This window comes from Salvia splendens, chromosome 21 (genome assembly GCF_004379255.2).
Source record: "Salvia splendens isolate huo1 chromosome 21, SspV2, whole genome shotgun sequence".
NCBI classification, from domain to species: Eukaryota; Viridiplantae; Streptophyta; class Magnoliopsida; order Lamiales; family Lamiaceae; genus Salvia; species Salvia splendens.
The window spans coordinates 9,019,238-9,045,321 of NC_056052.1; the positions used below are offsets into that span (position 1 = coordinate 9,019,238).

The 26,084-nt window shown below is 38.1% G+C and overlaps 1 protein-coding gene and 1 pseudogene across 1 annotated transcript; both read right to left on the bottom strand.

Annotated features, from left to right (window-relative positions):
* Window positions 1-540: 540 nt before the first annotated feature.
* On the bottom strand, window positions 541-2,723 carry LOC121783572 (actin-related protein 2/3 complex subunit 5A). The gene is made up of 4 exons (XM_042181685.1): window positions 2,530-2,723; window positions 2,388-2,460; window positions 2,195-2,295; window positions 541-780 (listed from the first exon to the last, which is right to left on the bottom strand). Exons 1-4 carry the CDS (start codon window positions 2,616-2,618, stop codon window positions 645-647), a joined length of 399 nt encoding a protein of 132 aa, XP_042037619.1. The 5' UTR covers window positions 2,619-2,723; the 3' UTR covers window positions 541-644.
* A 13,514-nt stretch (window positions 2,724-16,237) lies between these two features.
* On the bottom strand, window positions 16,238-24,457 carry LOC121783351 (annotated as a pseudogene).
* Between the last annotated feature and the right edge of the window lie 1,627 nt (window positions 24,458-26,084).

Sequence of the window (26,084 nt, forward strand, 5' to 3'; positions counted from 1 at the left end):
AATCTCGTTAGAATCCTTATGAAATTATATTTAATTTGATATATGTTGTGCGAAAATATAATTTAAAACGAGAAAGTTATATGCGTTTTAAAGTTATGGGATATTTTTTAAAAGTTAGTTATAACTAATTTGTTGTAAATTGACCTTAATACCCTTATAGACATTTTTTTTATCATATTGACATTCCGAGGCTGATGATCTAGGCCTTTGATTTGAATATCTAATGACTATTATTTAATTATAATTAATAATTAAGTATTGAGTTAGCAACATAACACTCCTCCGTTAAAACCTATATGAGCTCTTACAACTAGAATTGACAATTATATGAATAAAAGTGTCAGCGCCCACAATTAAAAACACATATAAACGTGTCCAAAAGAAATGCTCAAACACGAACCAATGGTTCAGAATCATCACAATTCTTTCCTCCAAAGCAACTTCAAATCTATTGATTTAGGATTGTGTAAGCATTGTATTATACTATCAAACGATGTTTTAATTTGAAAGTTGTTTATCATCATCACATAATAACACAAGTTGAGCAAAGAATAACTCATGATTTGCATCAAAACAGGGGTTATTCATGGATACATATAGTTGATAATCCTGTACACAAGTGCAGAGACAAGAACAAATTACAATTAAACAGTGTTGACTTTGTCTGCCAGGCATCGTAGTATGCATCCCAATCCCGCTCTTTCTGTGAGTTTTTCATGAATTTTTAGGCATTGGTCACACGTAGGACGATCTCCAGTAGATAAACCTCGATATAAGTACCTATTAATCACATAGATGGATTTGTTTATAATAAGATTGATGATATCTATGCAACAGAGAGACTTGGATGACTAGAAAGATTATCTTAAGGAAGAAATGTTTCAACGATTCATCACATGACCATGTTCAGGAACAGAAAACACAACTATAACATTTAGATATCATCCCACTCTGAGTATAGGTATACATTCCATAGCTTCTACATTTAGTATATGCACCTTCGACGATAGCCTACAAGATGGTTCGTTTTTTTGTTCTTCTTTCATATATGCAGCAGCCTACTTATTAAATTAGTCTCCTCTTAAAATATAAATTTACCTTCTAAGTTAGCTTCTTCCAGCTACTCCAATACTTAACATTATCCAGACTCGGAAGAATTCTTTTTTCAACATCCTCACACTTCCTTCCAAAGTGTGTTTTCCACTTCACAAATAAACACCCTCTGATGGTATCTACTATGACTGCTACAGGCCAACCTTCTTCACTAGGGTGATATAAAAATATCCTTAAGGAGTCCAGAGGCTGCTTAAGGGTGGTTTATACCAGGCTCAACTCTCGAGATGAAATCTGAGCACAATAGTAAGACGTCTTCAAACCTTTCCATGAACTAAATATTCAAACAATACCACGGATCAGGTTAAATCATCTACAAGACTTCAGCAATTGTATTTCTTATAGAACTTTCTATATGAATCAGGTTATTAGTTGCTCCCTGTCATGATGCAGAATACGTCACTTGTCCAAGTTAAACCTGTTTCATGAATTCTGCTACATTTCTAGATGAAATTGTGTCCAAAGGATCTATAAACAACATAAACTACTTTGGCTTATCTTCTCATTTTGTGCAGTTGTTGCAAAAGTGCCATACCATATCAAGTCAATTACAACTATTAGGATATGCACCAGTTCCAATTAGCACTTGCGTCTCCTTGATTCTTTTACCTCTCAGCAAGCTCAATAACTTTTCCAGACATGATTTAACATCTACAGTTATTGTTCTTTTCCCAAATACTAATAAATTTAACCATTTTAACAAATTCTCCCAATCATCCAAAATTCTAAACTAAACAAATACTATTTGTTAGATCATGCCTGGGTAAATCCAACAACTACAATTTACACAAGCAATAAAGAGAAATGCATCTTATAGGTAAAGCCTGCAACTTCCATCACAACTCACAAGATAAAATCCGAAACCATTAGAAGATCTGAAATATCAAATTTAGAACAGCACCTCATATCGCTAAACTACTCCTACATCTGAATAAGCAAAACAGGGAGATCAAACTTCTTATTGAAAAATCTCCATAGGAATACCATCTACAGAAACTATCCATGAATGGTAATTTGGATAAACTATGATGCAATATCAACAAAGATACAATTATTTCACGATTAAGGGGTTTAGACTTACTTCATCAGAACATCGTAGTACTCCAGATCAAGAGCTGAGAACAAACTATCGATATCTTTTATCGCCATTATCGCCCTATGCACCACTATCCAATTCGCAGACTTCAAAAGGAAAAATCAACACTCAATTAATGAAATCAGTGATGTAAGGGAATCACACAAAAACTGAAATAAAATGATTAATTAATTCTTACCTTGCAACGCTCGTCTTTGGTGACGGGGGGCGAACCTTCAAGAGCTGTCTTCAAAGCTTCAACCGGTTTATACCTGAAATTAAAACCATTATTCACAAAACCATCAAATGCGATAGCAATTTTGTATAAGATTTTGGCCTACTGTTTGAGTAGGCTCTCGATCTTGCTCGATTTGTGCTCGATTCGTGTGAAAATGGCTTCTGCATTATCTGCTTCCACAAATTCTGCCATCGTTCAAATCTAAATTAAAATTTTCAGCTGCTGCTTTAGGCTTTACGGAATCCGGAATTGGAATGGATCCTCTGCAGAGGCTGCGGTGTTTAAAACGCAGACCAATTCCCTTGAAACGCAGCAAATAAAATAGGACCTCATTTCTTTATTCAGTTTAATGTGGGCCCACATATAATGTATACAAAGTCGATACTGGACCAAAACTGGACCTCATTTCTTTAAAATGCAGGTATTAGTATTGTTTTTAGAGTACAAGGCTAAAACTTACCTCCACGTAGGTCTATTTTACAATTTTGATCATATATTTTATTTTTAAATTTTTGCATCCTAAACATTTCAACTCGGGTCACAATTAGTCCTACATTAATAATTCCGTCAATTTTTAAACGTTTTTAACTTTATTTTGACCGATTTTGATGGTTTTAACGGTCTCATTCGGGTTAAAACCGTTTAAAAATCGGGTTAAAACCATTTAAAAATTGACAGAATTATTAGTGTGGAACCAATTGTGACCCGAGTTGAAATGTCCAGGATGAAAAAATTAAAAGATAAAGTATAGAACCAAAATCATAAAATGAGCATATATTCAGGACCAATTTTGGCATTTACTCTTGTTTTTATTTTGCATAGTTTTGACCAGTGTTTTTTTTTTGTTTTGGCATTCACTCTTGTTTTTATTCTGCTTTTCTCGCTTTATAATGCTAAACATATTTTGAAATCAAATATTATTATATATGTATTTATAGGAAAATGATCAATAAATTGTATTATGGCAAACCATATCTTTAAATCCTTGTACTTTGATTGTTTATTTCAATAGGTCCTTATACAATTTTTTCGTTTTAGTAAGTCCTTATACTTTTATATTCGATATATTCCAATCATTATTTGACGGAACCGTTAACTTTTTCGTTATAAAATAACACATCATATATTAATTATTTGAATAAATTTCACCTGATATCCTAGTTAGAAAATATGAACATAACATAGATATAAAAAAAGATAAAAACAAAAACAAAAAAACTAAAGAATTCCAAACCGTTAAAAGAAATTTATTGTTTGATTATTTGAAGTTCGAATATTCATATATATTTGGTTCTTAATATTCGAACTTCAAATAATCAAACAACAAATTTCTTTCAATGCTTTGGAATTCTTTAGTTTTTTGGTTTTTTTTATATTTATGTTTGTTGGGGTTTGGAGCCCCTTGTACAGCGGAAGACTTGTACAAAACAAATAAATCAGACGTATGATCTATTTGACAGATTATGGGATTAATCTATTCACATGTTAACACAGAATTGCATGCTAGAGCACAAATAATTCATGCTTAAATAATATAAATCCTAAAACATGAATTCTACGGTTTAGAGTTACTGATTTGATTCTCCAAAGAATCGTCGATTGCCAGTGCCTTCTCCACGATGATCTTCAATACTAGACCATGGATCTTCTGATTGGTTCTCGAACTGTATTCCGATATCAGTTTGGGATGATCTTATCGAAACACTAGGACTCGAATAAAGAAGACAGATTTCTTTCACGGAGGAGGAGCTGAAAAACTCACGAAGGAGAGCTGAAATTTTCGTCCCCTACTGCAGAGATGAGAGGGACGAAATTTTCTCTCTCACAATTAATTGTCTTTTCTGTCTCCTTAATCCATCTAGGATTAGTCGTAATAGAACTAAATCTATCCAAATCCATATGATAAAAATAAATTAATATAAATATTAATCCTAATCCATCTAGGATTTTTCTTGGAGTAAATTCATAGAATTAGATAATATTATATTAACACCATTCAAATCCATCCAGAACTCATATAAGAATAAACTCATATAAACTCATAGGATAAGAATAAAATATTATATTATTACTATCCAAATCCGTCTAGAACTCATATATGAATAAATTCATATAAATTCATCGGATAAGAATAAAATAATATTATCATTATCTAAATCCAACTAGGATTTGTCTAAGAATAAATTCATAGAAATTCATAGGATATAGATAAAAATTAGATTGTCATTTTCGAAATATAACTATGATTCATCAAGAAATTAAATCCATATAATTCCATAAATAAGGAAAAAATCTAATTTATCCATGATTTAATTCATAAATTAAATCTCATATAATATATAAAATCCACAAAAGATATATTCAAATCTTATTTCTAAATTAATCTTGATTATTTCCAAAATTGAATGCAAGCATTTGAAAATCCTAATCATTTTGGAAAGCAGTTATCCGTTGAGCTATGCGAGGCGATGGAACACGAGTCCGGGAGCCTTAGCAGGGCTCCCACTCAAAACACCGCCTCTGCTGCCCGACGAAACTGCCATCAACACCGCCGCTGCGTCGACACCGTCAAACCACTGACGTTACACACCGACGCTGCTCGCTGCTGCTGGGACATCGCTGTCGCTCCAGCTGCCAGCGCCGCTGCATCTTTTCCCCTGCAAACGCTGCTGTAGCAGCTGCTGTGTCGCGGTCCGATCGGCGCTGCAACGTCTGCTCGCTGATCGCCTATCGAGTCCGGGAACTTCCCACGAAGGGCTCCCACTCGCACCACAGCCGCTCCTGCCTGCGTGACGACGTCGCTGCTGTGTCGTCTTCGTCACCGCTGAACGCTGTGGCTGCTGTTTTCGGGCTGTCGTGACTGCACCTGCTGTGCCGCGTCGCACAAACTGCCCAGTCCGTAGGCTTGGGCTGTCGACGCAGCCTGCCCAGCGTGCTATGTCGCCCGCTGCTTCGTCATCGCAAACACCCATGACACAAAACTAATTACGGTGCTTGAAAACGTTCAGCGCAAGAAATTCTAGTGATCAGCCCTGATCACAATTCCTTGATTTTGAACTCCATGTAATCACGTCACGGAATCACATATATGATTAAACTTCACGCATAGAGTTCAAACTTTGTTTACACGTACAAAATGTTAACTCTAATCGAACGAGTTGTTGAAGATCACAATCTTGACGTTGTGTATTTGTGATTGAATCTTGAAGAGAAATTTTATTGAATTGAAAAAGGAAAATATCAATCCAGCAACTATACATTCAGCTCCTTTTAAACTACCGCTATAACAACTAACGGCTACTTTAACAAAATCTAATCCTGCGGTCAGGATTTAATCATCTTCATCTTACGGAATGAACGGCTGCTGAGCTTTCTCCAGCTTAGACGATCATACACCTTTCTTCTCTTCTTCAATTACTTCATCAATTGCAACTAAGCAATTAACTACTTCACAAATCTCCACCTTCATTGCTTAGCTGAAATTGTTGTTTCTGCAGTCCAACCAACTTCATGCAAAGCTCAAATTTCTCTCGTGCCAACGGCTTTGTCAGCATGTCCGCAGGGTTCTCTGCCGTATCAACTTTGAACAATCTGACTCTACCTTTCTCCACCTCTTCCCTCACAAAATGTAGCCGCACATCTATGTGCTTGCTACGCTCATGGAAGACTTGGTGCTTCGCCAAACACAACGCACCATTGTTGTCGCATCCTATGGGAATGGCTTCCTGCTCCACCCCAAAGTCTGCAGCCATTCCTCTCAACCAAAAACTTTCCTTGACTGCAGATGTGAGAGCAATATACTCGGCCTCAGTTGTGGACAATGCCACCACATCTTGCAGCGTCGACTTCCAGCTTATGGCCGTGCCATACATGGTGAATATATACCCGGACTGAGACTTTCTCGTGTCAATATTGCCTGCAAAATCACTATCACAGAATCCCATCAACACCTCAGCTTCTTCTCCAGTATCAGCCTTGAATAGTATCCCAATATCCCCAGCTCCCTTGAGATATCTGAGTATCCAACGAAGTGCTAGCCAATGTTCTCTTCCATGATTGCTCATGTATCTACTTGTGCAACTGATTGCCTGAGCCAAATCTGGTCTGGTCCCAATCATTGCATACATCACACTTCCTACAATGTTTGCATACGGAACAGCTTGCATTTCCAACCTTTCTTCATCTGTCTTTGGTGCTTGCTCCAATGACAGTCTGAAATGCTGGGCTAATGGAGTTCTTGTCAGTTTAGTATCCTCCATCTTGAACCTCTTGATGACCCTAGACACATAGTCAGCCTGATTCAACCACAACTCCCCCTTCTTTCTATTTCTGACTATGTTCATTCCCAAAATCCGCTTGGCTCCACCTAAGTCTTTCATATCAAAGGCATACCCTAGATCATCTTTAACCTTCTGGACTTCATCTTGAGAGGCCCCTGCTACCAACATATCGTCGACATATAGTAGCAAGTAAGCAACAGCAACACCTTTCCTTTTCTTTATGTACACACATTCATCGTACTTGGATCTTATAAACTCATTCTTGAGCACATGATCATCGAACTTTTTGTGCCACTGCCGGCTGGCTTGCTTGAGGCCATATATACTCTTCTTGAGTAAACACACCTTATCTTCCATTCCTGGCTTGATGAATCCCTCAGGCTGAGACATATATATAGTCTCCTCCAAGTCTCCATGCAAGAAAGCTGTCCTCACATCCAATTGTTCAAGTTCCCAGTTCATTCTTGCCACCACGGCCAAAAGGATCCGGATGGATGTGTGCTTGACCACTGGCGAAAACACCTCAGTGTAATCAACACCATACTCCTGTGTGAACCCCCTCGCTACCAATCTAGCTTTGAACCTTATTTGCTCATTGTTAGCAGACTCAATTTTTTTCTTGAAGAGCCACTTGCAACTCACCAGTTTTCTGCCCTTCACCTTGTCTACTAGAATCCAGGTCCCATTTTTGATGAGGGAATCAATCTCCTCAATCATAGCCTTCAACCATCTGTCCCTCTCCTTGCAATTCATTGCCTCTTTGTAAGAACCTGGCTCTGCAAAGTCCAACTCTTCTGCCACACAGAGAGCAAAGTATAACATCTCTGAATCTGCATATCTGCTAGGTGCTCTTACATTCTGCCTCCTGACTCTATCTCTTGCTAGTTGGTACCCTGCTAGATCAGAATCTTCATTCACAGCCACTGGACGTTCAGATTCTCTTTGCCCAACCACTGGATGTTCCTCATCAGATCCCTCAGACTCTGATGAATCAGTCACCCTCTCAACTCCAGTACCAGTAGCTGATGTAGAATCAGTAGAGAACTCAGATGGTTTTCCAGCTTGCTTGAAAGGGAGCTCAGTCTCAGTGAACACAACATCTCTGCTCACAATTACTTTCTCCCTGCCAGGTTCCACACACCAGAGTCTGTAACCTTTCACCCCGGGCTGATAACCCAACATCACACACCTTAAAGCTCTTGCATCTAGCTTGGTTTGCTTCATGTAGGCATATGCCTTGCAGCCAAAGATCTTGAGATGTGAATAATCTCCATAACTCCCATACCATCTCAAGTCAGGAGTGTCACTGTTTATACTAGAAGAAGGGCATTTATTCAACAACTTGACAGCAGTGGACACAGTCTCTACCCAAAATCTCTTCCCCATGCCTGAAGTAAACAACATGCACCTCACTCTTTCCATAATAGTTCTATTGGCTCTCTCTGCTACCCCATTTTGTTGGGGGTTCAATGGGGCAGTCCTATGTCTCTTAATGCCTCTGGATTGACAAAAGCTTTCAAACTCCTTAGATAGGAACTCCAAGCCATTGTCAGTTCTTAGGCATTTAACTACACAACCCTTTTCTTTCTCCACAATCAGACACCATTCTTTGAATTTGGAGAAAGCCTCTGACTTCTCCTTCAATATGTACACCCACATCTTCCTAGAGTAGTCATCTATCACAGTCATGTAGTATTTCCCTCCCCCAACAGATAGCACAGGAGACGGCCCCCACAAGTCACTATGCACATAATCAAGTGGAGCAGTGGAGGTGTGTTTACCTTTCTGATATGGGAGCTTTTTTGCCTTGCCAAGGACACATTCCTCACAAGGCTTGCTAGATCCTTCAGCAGATCCTTGGATCACATCCCGCTTGAACAACTCCTTGATGCTACCATCAGCCGGGTGTCCAAGTCTCAAATGCCAGAGCTCCATAGGTTCTGCCTTGACTGCATTTGCCTGAGCACCAGTCCTGAATACAGATCCACACAAATAGTACAAGCTACCATTCCTCTTGCCCTTAAACACCAAACCCCCTTTCCTTCTGATCTCCATTTCACCACCAATAGAGCTAAACGAGCAACCCTTCTTCTCAAGTGACCCCAATGAAATCAGATTTCGTTTCACTTCAGGTATGTATCTCACATCACTCAAGATCATGGTAGATTTATCCTCAAGCCTGAACCGCACACTCCCAATTCCTTTAACTTGGCAAACCTGGTTGTTTCCCAACACCACAGTGCCTTGAGCCTCTGAAATCTCATCAAAGAACTCCACATTTGGACACATGTGGAAACTACATCCTGAATCAAGGATCCAAGATTCAGTGCAAGGCCAATCCATCACATTCAGAGCATGAGTGATCTCTTGCTCCTCAACACAATCAGAACTCGGCTTGGGGTTGTCACTTTCTTGAGCTTGCTTCCTTTTCCAGGCGAAGCAATCCCTCTTAAGATGCCCCGGCTTCTTGCACCAATGGCAAGAACGCGTTTCTTTCTGATTGCTTCCACCGGGTTTCAGAGTTTCCTTCTCCTTCTTGAATCCCTTCTTCGCTTTGAATTTTCTGATATTCAAGCTCTCGGGAACAACCTCATTTTCTTTGTCCCCATTCCTCTGCAATTCCTTCGATCTGAGGGCCGATTGCACCTGCAATAAAGTCACAGTCCCCTCCCTTCCGAACAGAATTGCATCCCGCATTTGGTCATACGATTTAGGCAGGGCATTCAATAGTAGTATCGCTTTATCCTCTTCCCCGATGGTAACATCGATGTTTTCAAGATCATCGATGGCCTTCCCGAAATCCTCCAATTGCTCCAAAATACTTCTCTCCTCACTAAACCGATATGAATACAATCGCTGCTTCATGAATAGTCGATTAGCAAGCGATTTAGTCATATACAACTCCTCGCACTTTTCAAGAATTCCGATCGCTGTAGTCTCCTTCGAAACCTCTCGCAAGACTTTATCCCCGAGAGATAGCACCACGACGCTATGCGCCTTAGCAAGAATCTCCGCTCGCTTCACCTTTGCTTTATCATCGAGAATCAGCTTCGGATCATCTTTGTTGAGTGCATCCGCCAACCCTTGCTGGATCAGCATCGCCTTGATCTTCATCCTCCACAAACCGAAATCATTTTTTCCGGTAAACTTTTCTACTTCAAATCGCGAAGTCATCGACATCGATTTTAGAGCTCAATCAACTCCTTTCTGGAGGTATCTTCCTCAACGCCACTCGGTTCCCACAGATGGCGCCACTTGTTAACTCTAATCGAACGAGTTGTTGAAGATCACAATCTTGACGTTGTGTATTTGTGATTGAATCTTGAAGAGAAATTTTATTGAATTGAAAAAGGAAAATATCAATCCAGCAACTATACATTCAGCTCCTTTTAAACTACCGCTATAACAACTAAGGGCTACTTTAACAAAATCTAATCCTGCGGTCAAGATTTAATCATCTTCATCTTACGGAATGAACGGCTGCTGAGCTTTCTCCAGCTTAGACGATCATACACCTTTCTTCTCTTCTTCAATTACTTCATCAATTGCAACTAAGCAATTAACTACTTCACACAAAACATATAAACAACGATCATGCATTCAAGCAATTCACATAACCAGCCAAAAATTGGCTCTATACCAATTGTTGGGGTTTGGAGCCACTTGCACGGCGGAAGACTTGTACAAAACAAATAAATCAGACCGTATAATCTATTTGACAGATTATGAGATTAATCTATTCACATGTTAACACAGAATTGCATGCTAGAACGTAAATAATTCATGCTTAAAGAATATAAATCCTAAAACATGAATTCTACGGTTTAGAGTTACCGATTTGATTTTCCAAAGAATCGTCGATTGCTCGCGCCTTCTCCACGATGATCTTCAATACTAGACCACGGATCTTCTGACTGGTTCCCGAACTGTATTCCGATATCACTGTGGGCTGATCTTATCGAAACACTAGGACTCGAATAAAGAAGACAGAGTTTTCTCACGGATGAGGAGCTGAAAAACTCACGGAGGAGAGCTGAAATTTTCATCCCCTACTGCAGAGAGGAGAGGGATGAAATTTTCTCTCTCACAATTAATTGTCTTTTCTGTCTCCTTTATTCACCTATTTATAATAGCTACATATTGTGCCAGTCAGGGATCTATGGAAGGTTTTGGATATGAGCTCCCCCAATTAGCTTTTTACTAATTAAATTGAACCCACAATTTAATACAAGCTTATATTGAAATATTACGAGCAGCCACTACAGAAGTAATATTGACCTCCCCATCCAAATCCGAAATTACAAGTAATCCGGGTTTCCATTTTATTTATTATTTATTTCTCGTGCTTAAGATATAAATGTCCATTAATTAAATAAAGTGTGTTATGGACTTAATTAATTAACATCTTATTAATTCCAAGAGTGGACTTAGCAAGAAACACTTATTTATTATTCATGGAATAATTAAATTCCAATTGGCAAGTTTCCGAACAATAAAAATCTTGCTCAAGCTCCTCTTGAGGATATTATCAAACGAAACTCACCTCGCGCACGATTCAACATAATAGTAATCCTAGCATCGCTAGATATTAATCACCACTACCCAATATATCAGGATTATTGGGTTGCGAAAAACCCACACCTTTTGATAAGTCAAAGTAGTGCATAATCAATATCGTATGCTCAATGCTAAAGTATGTAGATTAAGAAATAGTATTTTATCAAGACCTAGTCTTTCAGTAGATAGCATAAAGACACGTCTTGTTGTTAGATCCATTCAGTGCTATACCACACCAACGTCATCTTATTTCAATAAGGCTTAGAAATAATCGAAATAACATTGCAACCTTTCGCGATAGGTAGCCAAAGCCTATCTAGGTTGTGAAATTCTTCTTTTTTCTTTTGCAAAGCATTGCATAGAACCGACTGTAGTTACCTTAAAGTGGACGACGCCCACAACCAGTCTACTAAGCAAAAGACTTAGGCTTTGTTTACTTCTTATGCATTTAAATGTTTATAAAACATCTTATAAACGCACAAGTAAACACAATGTAATAATATACTGATTCTATTCGTGCAAACTGCTCGAATAATACTGAATCGGGTTAAAAGTGGATTGTAGAGTTTTTCTGTATACAAGCAAGATTCTATTCGCGCGAACTTGCTCGAAACATGCTTTTCAGTATACTAAACCTAACAATGTTATGTTCATATTTTTCAACTAGGATATTAGATGGAATTTATTCAAATAATTAATATATGATTTGTTATTTTATAACGGAAAAGTTAATGGTTCCGTCAAATAAGGATTGGAATATATCGAATATAAAAGTACAAGGACTTACTAAAATCAAAATTTTGTATAAGGACCTATTGAAACAAACAATCAAAATACAAGGACTTAAGGATATGTTTTGCCTTAAATAGGGGTGAGCATTCGGGTTTCGGTTCGGTTTTTTGCCAAAACCGAACCAAACCCGAAAAACCGAATTTAGTTCAAAACCCAAACGGAACCGAACCCGAAAAACCGAAAACCGAACTTCTAAAATCGAACAAAACCGAAATTAAAAAAAATGAAAAACCGAAAAAATAGTATATATTAATATATATATATATATTATTTTATTTTATATATACTAATAGAATATAAATATATAATATAAAATTAATAGAATATTTATAATACATATTATATAAATATATTAAAAGAATATATATTATATATATGATATAATATATTAAATTGATAGAATAAACATATATAATATTATATTTAAAATAAAATTCGGTTTTTCGGTTTTTTTTATTTTTTTTTTCGCCCGAACCGAATTTCAAAATTTTGGTTCGGTTCGGATATTCGGTTTTCGTTTTTTAGCTCACCCCTAGCCTTAAATACCTATAAACTGTAACTATGATGTTTATTAAAATACCAATTATAAATACTAACACTATTATAAAATCAAATATTATATATGTATGTACATTAAAATACTTATAAATTGTAACTATGATGTAATAAATATTTTTATATTTCATTTTTTAAATAGTTTATTCTTTCATGTTGATTCATACATGATTTTTATTTTTTATGTGAAGATGTTCCTATTTGATATTGACAAATATGTAAATATTCAATTTGAGAAAATTCAAAAATTTTAATTTAATTTAGAGATATTAATATTTAAAAAATTAAATATACAAATATTTATAACATACTATTAGTTACTCCCTCCGTCCCATAAAAGATGTCACACGTATGGGACGGCACGAGATTTTAGGAGGTTTTGTTTTGTATGTTAAATGGAGAGAGAAATATAATAATTTTATTCATGTGAGAGAAAACTTTTTTCAAAAATGGAAATGTGACATCTTTTGTGAGACAAACTAAAAAGGAAAGTATGATATTTATTATAAGGCGGGGAGTATAATTTATAAGTATTAAAATATATATACATATGATGTCATAATATTTTACTAAATATTTTACTACCTGAATTATAAAGAGAGAAAGGAAAGTATGGACTTTGTATACAACCATACATTATATAGTTCCATTGTATGTGGGCCCACATTAAACTGAATAAAGAAATGAGGTCCTATTATATTTGCTGCGTTTCAATGGAATTGGTCTGCGTTTTAAACACTGCAGCCTCTGTTATGTTTTTTAACACTGCCGAGGATCCATTCCCTTACGGATTCGGTTCGAATTTGGGGGTTAGATACTTAGAGCATTTCCAGCTAATTACTACTAGGGCTGTCAAATCGTGCGGGTTGGGTTGTTATCGTGTCAACCCATTATCGACCCAACCCAATAAGGTCAAAACCCAACCCGAAATCATAAGGTTCTTATCGTGTCCCAACCCAATAGATTCGTGTCAGATTCGTGCGTGTTATCGTGTACCCCCCAAAAAATCAACCATCTGTTAATGATGGTCAGTTAGCTTGACACGACACGATAACGACTAAAACATGATGTTATTATACGATTTAAACATGATATTACACGATAAAATAAAAAATTACCAAATTAAGATAATTATTTTCTTAATCAAAAATAATAAAATTAAAGTATAGTAATATTATATCTAAATAATAAAATTAAATAATTTAAAAATTAATTTTTAATAAAATATAAGCATAAAATTTTCTTAAAATTCATAAAAAATTAATTAATATTTTTTTAATCAATGAATTAAAGTATAGTATTTTTTTAATTAATAGTATAATATTTTTTTAATTAATTAAAATTGAAGTATAATATTTTTTAATCAACAAAAATAACTAAAATTAAAGTTTAATAATTTTTAATTAATAAAAAGTAATTTTTTTTCTTAACGTATAACACTAACCCGACCCAACCCGTTATCTTCGGATTCTTATTGGGTCGACCCTATAAGGACCTATATCCTAAACGTGCGTGTTCGTGTCATGTTAACTTCATGCTAGTCCATATTGTATTATCGTGGCGTATCAAAAATTGTCAGCCCTAATTACTACTCCCTCTCGTATTCGTACGCATTTTTGGTTGGGCACAAGTTTTAATGTACAATTGGTAAAATAAGAAAGATGTACTCCCTCCGTCCCATATAAATAGGTCATTTGGGATCGACATGAGTTTTAATGTGTAATTGGTAAAGTAAGAGAGAAGGAGAAAAAATAGTTGAAATTATGCAGTGGATTGAGGGCCCATAAATAATAAAGGAAAAAGAAGGAGAAAAAGGTTTCCATAAATGAATATGGACTATTTCTATGGGACAGACGAAAAAGGAAATATGGCATATTCCTATGGGACAGATGGAATAGAAAAAAAGTAATTGATGTATTGTCAGTGAAGAATGAGTCTCCCTTATTAGAGAATTTTTTTTTAAATAAGAAAATGCATACTCTTATTGAACGTACTAAAACGAAAATAGCACATAATTTCGTGGGACGGAGTGAATGCAACTTAAACCCATTTTAATACTCCCTCCATCTCATCTCAAGTGATTGACTGCTTTTCGACACTTGTTTGAAGAAATGAAATAAATAGTTAAAGCGGAAAGAAAGTAAAATAATTAATAGAATAATGTATATACGACTCTCTTCTATATTATTCTATCTCTTACTTTACTTTCTCTCCACTTTAACTATTTATTATCATCTTTGCAAAACAATAGCCAAAAAGATCAATTACTTGAGCTGGGATGGAAGGAGTATATTTCAACTATTTATATTAAATTTAAAAGAATATAGTGTACTACTTTATCAACTGTTTTTTTTATTCACAAAATTTATAGAAGGGATTTGTATTTGTAAATTTAAAAATGAGTTTATTTATTAATAAATTCAAAATGTTATGCACTTTGGAGAACCATTAGAGCTTTACGTACTTTTTTTTAATTTCAAAATATTGTTGAAGATGGTTTTACATGTTAGAGAATACTACTCCCTCTCTTCTAAAAAGAAATAGAAACATTGAAAACGCTACAAATGTTAATCAAATTAAGAAAAATAAAGTGAAGTAGTTGAAACATTGAAAACGTTACAAATGTTAATCAAATTAAGAAAAATAAAGTGAAGTAGTTGAAGAACCACCACCCATTAACTCATTCCACTCACGTGTCATTTATTTAAACCTTACAAGTGGACGGAGGGAGAGTAAATAGTGCAAATTCATTGGAGAGACATGTATAGAGGGTGATAGCATTGTGAGTGTTGAGTGTCCACTATAGGGCGGCGCCGCCCGCCCCGGAAGCGGCTAAGCCGCGCCTGTCTGTCGTGGGCGGGGCGTCCGCCCCGAAGTGGACAAAAAATCGGGGGCGGAAGGGCGTTCGGCGCCGAGGACACGGCTGAGGAAGAAGGGGTGGGGCGAGGGCCGCGGCACCCTATTGCGTGGAAACAGTGAGCCGCGTCTATGAAACGACTGTGCGAGAGGGGGGGCGGCAGCAGGAGGCGGCTGCCCTCCTATAGTGGACGGGGGTGGATCCCCTGCGGTGCACAGCACTGCTGTGTACACTCACAAAACAATTTTATAATAATTAAAAAAAATTATTTTTTTATTATCCCCTGTGTGCACAGCACAGCACGGGATCCAAATCCATAGTGGACACCCTTATGGGAAAAAACAAGATAAAGATGTGACCGACTGAATTGACAACTTGCTGAATTACCAATGGATCGAGTCCATCGATAAATTTATTACTCCTTTATTCCCTTTCCTATTTTACATTTTTCTCTATTTAACCCACAACTCAACTTTATACTGAATTTTGTGCCAAAAAAATCCACTTTAAATTGAACTGAGGAAATATAAGAAATTAATTTCAGCAATTAGCCATGGATATCTAATCGACAGATCCGTCAATAATATTTGTTGATATATTAATTAGGTTACAAGTAATAATTGGAAATTTTAATATGTTTAAGCCCAGTTGTATTGTAAAAAAAAAAGCCCAGTTGTATTGTATAATCCAAGTTAGACTTTTTAACTTTCATTTTTTTTATATGCGCTCTTTCTCGCTCACTTTCTGCCTTTTCCACGTAAAAATTGGAGTTCACAAAATAGATTTATTGCATGATGACTTTTCCCAAATTCAACCGATACAGTTCTCAAAAGCTCAAACAAATATCAAGTTATCAACTGTAATATAACACACTAATAGCCTATACTTTTGTAAGAAAAAAAATTATTGGTGTGGGTCAGAGGTCAACACGAACGTAGGAGAATTGGACCCACTGATGAGTGGAACACATCACTCAGCACGAGTTGGACCTCATTGGAAAAGTGTTCACAACCTATCAAGCTCGAAAGCAATGGAAAGAAGCAAGACAAGTTCTTATGGAATGAAGGTACCTATAGTCTGTAGAGTAGCAACGATAAGAGGTGCTCGTGCAGCCACTTCTGTTCGTCTTCCAGACCCTAGTGGTATCGTCCACTGTGGTTGCCTGTCGGGAGGATGTCCCGAGCAGGCAACTACAATGTAGAACTGCAAGACCTCTTCGCAGAGGTTGACAAGATAAGACTCCACTTCTGACTCCTCATAACTAAGAGGTTTATCAAGTGCAAGATTCTGCAGAAATTTGAGGCAAAGCTTGTAAGACTCTGTCTCGAGGCGAAGTGAAGGATCCTCCATTTGCATCATGGACCCTAGTTCTTTGAGCTTTTGATGTAGCTCTCCATTGCTATTTATATTGCGAGCATGAGATGCCACAGCATGCACAACGTCGAAAAGGATAAAAATGTGTTTATACGATAATCGAGCTCTGTGCATTTTGTAGATATCCTCTATAGCCTGCCATATTCCATGTAAGAGTTATCGTCAGACTTAAATAACCGGAATGGGCTACAAACAAAACTTATGATTTTACCTACCTTTAATAGTAAAAGCTGAATTCCAGATCGGCACTTGATATCGGATATAGCTGCGTACAGACGACGACTCCTTAAGTTACTATCTGAATCATCGTTGCAGGTGACTGCCCCGGCAGATTCATCATGGCTGCTCTCATTCACATCATCTCCCTGGGCCTCTCTTATGCTATTGTTATCATCAAGATTAAAGGAAAAATCCGGACATGTTTCATTTAACGCTTCTTTGAGAAATGAAACCACATCCAACCACTTGTCTTCAGAGAACATCTCCCCAGCATTGCTCATTAGGCGAACGAAACCAGTAATACCAATAATAGCAAGGCTTTGATGACGACGCTTGATAAAGCTGACCAGTAGCATCAGCACCTTCTTCAGAAGGGGATTGATCGTATCACAGAAATTAATAAAAAGATCTACGACTAATTGCATAGCCAATGTGCACAACTCATGCATCCATGAATCTTGATTTAGTTCCTCCATCTCACCATTGTCTATGTGCGCAGACCCATCAAATATACTAAAAAGGACAGATTCAAACACCTTCTCCCACAAGGCTAGGGAGAAGTGAAGCCCATAGTTACGCAAAGTACCAAATAGTATTTGTGAGGCACTCTCCCTGATTTCAGGACTGGGGTCAAAGCTCAGTTCAGATAAACCTGGGGAGAGAGAGATACTTTATTTTACCTGAATTAATCATACTCTGCATATGCAGGGGCAAAAAGAGTCGTTTTAGGTGAAATCAGCTTCAAATACAAAAAAAAACATCATTACCCGTCAACAAAGGAAGCCATAAATAGAGATGGTTCACCCTATTTGCAGGTTCCCCATTGTCACTTTTTCTTTCTTTACCAATTTGAGGTGAAGGTGGAGAAGCCACTTCAGGAGCTTCCTTCCTTAGATCTCCTTCAGCAAGTCTTTCAGCACAGTACTGAAGTAAACCTATGGCATTAAGACTAATTGCTTTGTTGAATCTAGTATTGGTGAATGCAACTAAACAATTTATGCAGTCCGTAAAAGTAGTAGATTCAGTTTCAATGATATATGTGAAATAATCACGAAAAATCTTCTTAATTATTTCGAATGAGAGGAGGACAATGTTCTTATGATCATCATACGCAGCTGTTGTGAAGACCTGCAATTAAGAATGTAATCAGAGGGTTGAACGTGAAATTTATCGCCATAAGCTTCACATAATAATAATTTTCCCAAGGCCACATTAAAGGTTCCGTACCATAAATATGCTCTTCCATCCCGATTTGACATTATTCACTTGGGATAACACCACCTGAGAAACACATCTGATAATCAATTCTCGGATTTCAACAGCACTACTCTTGCACATTACAATTACAAAAGGCTTCATGAACCCATTCTGAAAGTTAAAGTTAGCCAATTCTTCTCTTTCCAAGACTTTCATTAATAACTGGCACAAAGCGTCCATTGCAAATATTGCAATAGAAAGATTTTCTGAACAGCCTGTGGTCACAAAAAAATCAGATAGTACTTGCCAAATCTTAGACCACACAGGCCTAATGCGGTTCATGTTGTAGTTCCTGTTAAGAGGGATAAAATAGAAGTCACTTGCATGGCCAAATAAGCAAAAAATGGTAAAAATAATTGACTGGAGTTTTTCCACGGTGAACGGGGAAAGAATAAAGGATCAAGTGACAATTAACTTACGCGATCTCAACAATCTTAGTGAGGCTGAAAACCCGAGGATTAGATGTACATCGTAGTTCATCCATAGATACCTTGCAGAGAGCCTTGACAAAATCAACTATTGCCTCACCATTAAGTTTTTGGCTCTGTATAAATATGCGGTTAACATCACCAACTTGCTCCAACATGTTGAAGTTAGAGGACAAGTTGTTCATCTGTCCAGATGTTATTCCTGCAGCAACATTACCACCTATACCAGCACTATCATATGAACCCCTCCTCATTGCAGAAGCTGCATTCTGAATATTCCCAGCTCCCTTCTTTTTTGAAACAGGAAGAATATTTGATCTGCCTTGTTTAGATTTGTCTAATTCATTAAGATGGATTGCAAAGAAAGAAGCATCTGGTGATGCACCTGCACCCCGTAGGTGCAAATGCTCAAACCGTGAAACACATGTTAATATATGTTCCCAGCCATCCTGTATATAGTTCCCATCCCCTTCTGCTATGGCGACTATAACCTGTTAAAACAAGTAAACAGATGGACCGGAGTAGTCAGAAAATTTTGAAAATTGCTGAACATGAGTAATGAGCATTAATCATTTCAGTTAGATTTAGCACAGAACTGAAAAGTTTTTAGGAACATCACGCTCTATCATCCCACAAATAATATGCAGCTAACCAAATCAGAATATATTTAAGAATATCTTTTACCAAAAAAAAAAGGAGAGGAGAAAGGACCTCGGGCTTAATCGCACAATTCAATTATGCACTACCAACTTCTACTCCATGTAAGGTGTGTAACCATGAATAATGAACTACACACTACCAAAAACCCACCAATAAATAAATGAATCAATAGACAAACAAGAATTTAATACAGATCACAGAATACGGTACTAAACAAGAAAGGGAAGTTAGGGACACGGAAATAGATTAAAAGATAATGATTGCACATAATTCCAACAAAAAAGACAAGAATAGACCGAATGACACTGAGCAAAATGAAATGACAGCAAAAAAAATTTTAAAACATAAAAATAATGGGAAGGCTTTCTCATATCATTATAAGATTAACCATACACAGCAATCACAAAGAACTAAATTTACCTTGATTGCATCAATATTTTTCTTTTTGATATCTGCAGGTGAGTGAAGTGAGGTAAACTTGGCTAATGATGTCACAAAAGCATCTCTATGAGTTTTCATGGACATTCCTGCAGTGACATGGATTGCACTACGAAAGCCCTCTAAGCAGAGGGCTATCACAATTTCATCGTCACTTTGGTCAAGTTGAACACTGAAGGCAGCCAGCATTGGAGCCCAACATTCTTCAATCATGAACTTGAGGACCACCGTATTTATGGAGGAATAATAAATTGACCTAAAATTTCCAAACGACATGAAGATCAAAACAAGTCCTAGATTCCTTGCCATTAGGCAGAAGATTTCAAAATCGAGCTTAGTCTGACTTGCGAGCTCTATAGGCACGACACTGCTCCAGGGTTGAAACATCAGAAACTTCACTGGAGGCTTCAGACTGTGCGTCCGATCCTTTAGTTGGCTCATCTATAATGTCATTTGGGAAAGGGGGGCTCCCAGTATTAGAACCATTGTCTGCAGCATCTAGTTTCTTTGATGACTGAATATCTGCAATTTGCAATTGCTTGTTCATCCAGTTACCCATGCATTTTAGGATAGCAACTAAGCACTTCATAGCTTCTAGCTTCATACTAGCATCTTGCAGGGCCTGAAGTGTGCTTGAAACACCAGGTGGAACACCCTGAGCAGTTTTAAGTAGTCCATTGACCATTCTGGAATAGAAAATGAAATGACAAGAGAAACAAGAGACCATATTATTGTTGAATTTTAGCAATGATATCTTTTGCATGCATAACTTAGAATCCCAGCAGTTATTTGACAAAAGATTAAAAAGGTATTGACTCAAAAATATCAGATATAAGTTGGACGAAAAATACAAAGAGAGGACAAGTCATTACCTCGTGAATATATTCGAAGCATTAGCATCACAGTCATAATCATAACCAAGGAATATTTCTATCAAGATCTGTGAATCTACACACAGCTTCCCCATAAAGTGAAGGACTGTCATCTTCTGCTGAAAATTGGGTTGCACAACGTTTTCTAACACTCGGAGGACTACTATAGGAAAAAATACCCCGATTTCTGCTTTCAATGCAGCTCTAAAACGCGACACCAGGCTCATAAATATGGAGCATGAGAGCTGGAAAACGGTCATATGAGTTGAAGCACTGTTCTTCAATAGTGACAAACACAAGTACTGCTTTATAGCATCTAAAAATCTGTTTAACAAATGACCATAATTAGGGATGCTTTGCATTCAAACTGAGAAAGATAGAACAGCTATAAAGGACAAAAGGGAGAGTTCTCAAACAACCTATACAAAGACTAAAGACAATAATCAGCATGTGAACTGGGAATAGCCAAATCTGGAAAGAAGAAATCAGTAGTGGGAATACTGGAAAATAAAATTGAAACAAGCAGCAGATGGATGCGCCTGGTGGAAGAGCTGCGAGAGAGTTCAAAACAGGTACAGTAACTATATATCATCGCCATGCTAACTATACTAGCAGAATCTAACAGTCTAACTCAAAGAATACTAAGATATTTTTGAGCAATTGTCAAACTCAACAATTCTTCTTGAGGAGCTGAGTAGTATAGGTGTTGATAAGACAAGAGCATGGGGACACCATACCCATTGGGAGTCAAGTAGTAACTTGTATAACGGTCACATTATGAAGTGTTCACTTTTAGTTCAAGGACAGAGAACCTGAACTAGGGTAAGTCAAATCTAGAACAACTGATGCAGAATGTAAAAAATACATGGCAAACCATTTACTATTGCAATATAACTAAATGAACATAAAATGCTTGCTAGACAGCAAACAATGGATGTTTCAACAAGCAAAAAGTAATCAACTAGCAACTCGCATTTTTATACCATTCCCAGATATCAAAGGATGGATATATCATATGGTCCTCTTAAACTACTCTCCAATTCTATTATTACAATTTAAAGAAAAGTGTCACCTAGAAGACAAACAGGACTGGAAATAAGATGAGCCTCTAATGACATGGGTATAAATGAGTACTCCTCATTAGGGTCACTTAGTTGTTTGGTCATAAATTCCGAATTGAATAATACCTGCGCAAACTCCATAAGAAATTTCCCATTTAGTCATTTAGAGAAAATTACATTCTCACTACTGTCAGTGTTATTAAAAAGCGGAGATGGCGGCGCCGTGGCGGATGGCGGTGGCAGTTTCTAGGCTCAACGCCACCGCCACCATGTGATATGGCAGTTTACTCCCTTTTTTGAATGGCAGCCGCCATTCGCGAAGCGCCGTGGCAGGATATGGCTTTCATGGCGGTCGAGATGCCTTTTTGCCTTGTAAAACGACCCCACTTACCCCACTACCCGGCCCACGTGACATGTAACCTAGCCTATTGGCCATTATAAACAGTCTATTTACAGGGTTTATGGGAGTTTCTGGCTTCAAAACCATAACCGATGCTGTCAATCCAAGTTATCGTCTCTCCAGTCTCCACACGCACAAGGCTCCAGATTCTAGATTTTCATTCACGATTCAAGATAACTGAAAATTTTTATGTACTACTACTTGGACCATCCACAGTAGCATCAGACTAGTATAGTCTAGCCAAAAACTCTTCCTGTCACATCATCATGCCCTTCCTACAGCCTAGCCACTGTCCTAGCCAAGTAACAGCCTAGCAATAGGCTAACAATAGCCTAGTCAATGCCCTAGCCCAACAAATAAATTGACAAATACGATTTAATTCATTTTAAGTATTGGTGTTTATCAAATATTAAAAGAATGAATTGGAATGAGTTGTAAATATAGAGTATAAATAAAAAAATATAAATAAATAAATAAATCGGGTAGCCTATTGCTTGCCGCAAAATAGGCGGCCGGCGATCGGCTAGCCGGTTAGTCCATGCCCAACCTCTTGTCCGCTCTGCGCTCGTCCTTACCGTTAGCCGATTGCAATAGTGGACTAGACGCCCGCCCTAGCCGCTAGCCTGTGGCTAGGGCGGGCACTAATCCACTATTATGGATGCTCAGTTTGTATTAATTCCACTATTTAATTCTCTCTCTTTTCTTATAACTGTTCTACTCGATGCATGGATTAATTCCACTGTATAATTCTCTCTCTTTCCCTATAACTATTCTACTCGATGAAAGCGTCTCCATAATTATTGTCCTCCACCATTTAATTTTCTAATTTTCCTATATCTATTCTAATTTTTTTGCATCTTATGTTATGTATTATATTTTATTTATTTGTTAATTTATCGACCGCCATAATACCGCCATGCCGACCACCATATCCCTATGGCGGTTTTTTGACCGACCGCCATAAGCCGCCATACGCTATTAATAACACTGCTAGTGTATACGAATCCTCCAATTTAAGCAAACCCTATCTGATTAAAAAAAAGAGTGCGAGGCTATTCTAGCAATCAACATCATATCAGCATAGTTTCTATACCCAATGATGCAGTCCCGTCACAAAGAATATCCATATCTTATCTTAATGCTAAATGCACGGCACTCTCTCCAGTTATATATGTACAGCATCTCTAGTGTTCTATAGACTACAACAAATCTTGTGAGCCAGATATTCATGCTTAGGCATCATATTTATATGCAAATACATAAATTAAGCAGCGTAAAACTAAAAACTTTGGAAGAAATAATGCAATAAACAAATACCTTTTACTAGTCCTAAATATTTCCCCAGCGTTTTCCAGTAAAATTTTGAGCAATTCCAATGCCACAATCTTCCCCTTCATTGCTTGGGGATCTGCAGCAGCATCCTTGAGTGGAGTCTTCATAGAAAGCATACACAAATCCCGGAAAACCAAAAAAGCATCCCTCCTAAACTTGTTTCCAATCTTCACCTCCAAATCATCATCCCTTTCTCCCTCACCGTCTGCTAACTCTCCTTTCCTACCCTCTAATGCCGTCTTATACATGCTGATCTCCCAATACTTAGCGTCCAGCATATCCTTATCCGTCGAGTCCAACAAATCCGCCGGATTCGTGCCCTCTACAGTTGAGGTTGTTATCTCAAATTCCCCATCCGCCTTCTCTACTGGCCCCATAAGCTCTGCGGCCACAGTAGGCTGCAATGGCACCGTAGAAGAATCGGCCTCCATTCGCCTAAACACAATAACTAGCATCTGAATCAACAACACCTTGGCTGTCGTCTGATTCACCCCATTCTTACTATTCAAATACAAGTCGTAACAAGTCCTCACCGCTTGCAGCAGGCAATCACCGTGCAGCCGCAGCGAAACCGACGTGACCGCTTAGAGAAGCGACTTGATCACCAACAGCTCCGCATACTCGTCCCCCAAATCGTGGCAATTGCAAGCGGATACGATCAATTTCGAGAGAAACTTCGCCTCCGCCCCGCCGCTGGGGTCCGCTTCGCCGTGCAAGTAGCCGCGGGCGATCAATTTCTGGAACGCTTCAAGAGCAGGCTCCGAAACTTTGAGGTAGCTCGTGGAGAGTGCGTTGAGAGCATCCACAACCGTGCTCTTGCCAGCGTCACGGTTGTGGGCCACGACGGTACTATTCATGCCTGCTCTCTGGCAAGAGCACAACACCCACAACTGTGCTCTTCCGCAAGGACGAGCACAATTAATTTAAAATTCAATTAAACAATAACATTTCTATAATATTAAAATTCATTTAAAAACCACAACAAATATTACAAATGACAAATAAAATTAAACATTACATAATAAAAATCCTAAAAATGAAAAATTACATAATTAAACTCCTAAAAATTAAAAATTACATAATTAAAATCCTAAAAATTAAAAAAACCACTACTCGTTGCCGAATTTCGCCCACATGTGGTTGATTAGGTCTTCTTGTAGTTGATTGTGGATTCGAGTATCGCGCATTGTGTGTCTTGTCTCGATCCTCTGGCCAACTGTCGTATGCTCGCCTCGGCGTGGGGGAGACCTCGCTGTTGAGCTTCCGGCTTCGTCCTTTCGTGGGCTCCCTCCCGGTCACGATGGATGTAGCGGCGATTTGATCTAGTGCGTTGAGGAGGATGAGCGGGGGTATTCGCCGCGACATATGCTTCGTAAGCGGCACGATGTTGTTCGTAGTATTCTTGTTCTTCGCGCTCCGCTTCCGCCATGAGATGAGTGAAATCCATTTGATGTTTTGAGTGAATGTTGAATGTGTTGATAGTTTGTATAAGAATTATGAATGAGAGATGAATGAGAGGTGAATTGATGTGATAAATGAGTGATGAATGTGTGTATTTATAGATGATTTTGGGAAAAAAATAAAAATCAAAAAAATTTAGAAAAAATGGGAAAAAACGGCCATATTTTTGGGATTTGGAAAATATTTTTATTTTTATTTTTTAGCATTATTTATAATTAAATACTGATTTTTTTAAAAAAATAAATAATGTTTAAACACAACGGCTATGTCGTTGACGAATGGGAGCGCGCCACGTGTGCGTCCGCTGGCACGGACGTGCTCGATACATCGAGCAGCGCCGTGCCAGCGGCGCGAGCACAGCGGCGGCGGATGGCGTCCGTGCCAGCGGCGCGGACGGCGGTGGCGACGGACGCCACTGATGGAGTACGTACTAAACAAGCCCAATAGCAGTGACGGCCCATCAGCCCAAAGCCCAAGGAAGAGTATCAGTTCGGCATTACCAAAGAGTTCGGCCCCAGCCGCATTACCAAAGAGTTCGGCCCCAGCCTACAGCTCGGTAAAAGCCGACCGGCATTACCAAAGAGTTCGGCCCCAGCCGCATTACCAAAGAGTTCGGCCCCAGCCTACAGCTCGGTAAAAGCCGACCAATCAGTTCGGCATTACCAAAGAGTTCGGCCCCAGCCTACAGCTCGGTAAAAGCCGACCAATCAAGCTCTACTCTCAGATCGGCAAAAGCTGCTCGGTCATAGTTCAGAAGTTCGGTCTCAGTATTCGACCGAACTGGGAGATAGTGGACTCATGCAGAACCTCCACGACCTCCACTACACGATCTATTTAGTGGTGTCAACTCATGCAGGATCTCATGCAGGATAGCGGACCAAACAAAGAGATAGTGGACCCATGCAGGATCTCATGACCTCCACGACATCCACTACCTAGTTAGTGGTGATGCAAGCCACGACCTAGTTAGTGGTGATGCAAGCCACGATCTTAGTTCAATGTATAAATAGAACTTAGATCAGATAGAAAAAGGCTCTAGACACAAAATATCATATAGCAAGTCTGTATTTGTAAGCTGAAAACCAGATCAATCGATACAATCTTGCCCTCCTTTC

What these genes read in the sequence shown, in the direction of transcription:
- LOC121783572 (XM_042181685.1), bottom strand. Translation starts at nt 2,618, where the DNA reads ATGGCAGAATTTGTGGAAGCAGATAATGCAGAAGCCATTTTCACACGA. An exon ending in ATCGAGAGCCTACTCAAACA is followed by an intron (nt 2,461 to 2,529) that starts GTAGGCCAAAAT and finishes TTTTAATTTCAG; the next exon opens with GTATAAACCGGTTGAAGCTT. An exon ending in TACTACGATGTTCTGATGAA is followed by an intron (nt 781 to 2,194) that starts GTAAGTCTAAAC and finishes TGTGATTAATAG; the next exon opens with GTACTTATATCGAGGTTTAT.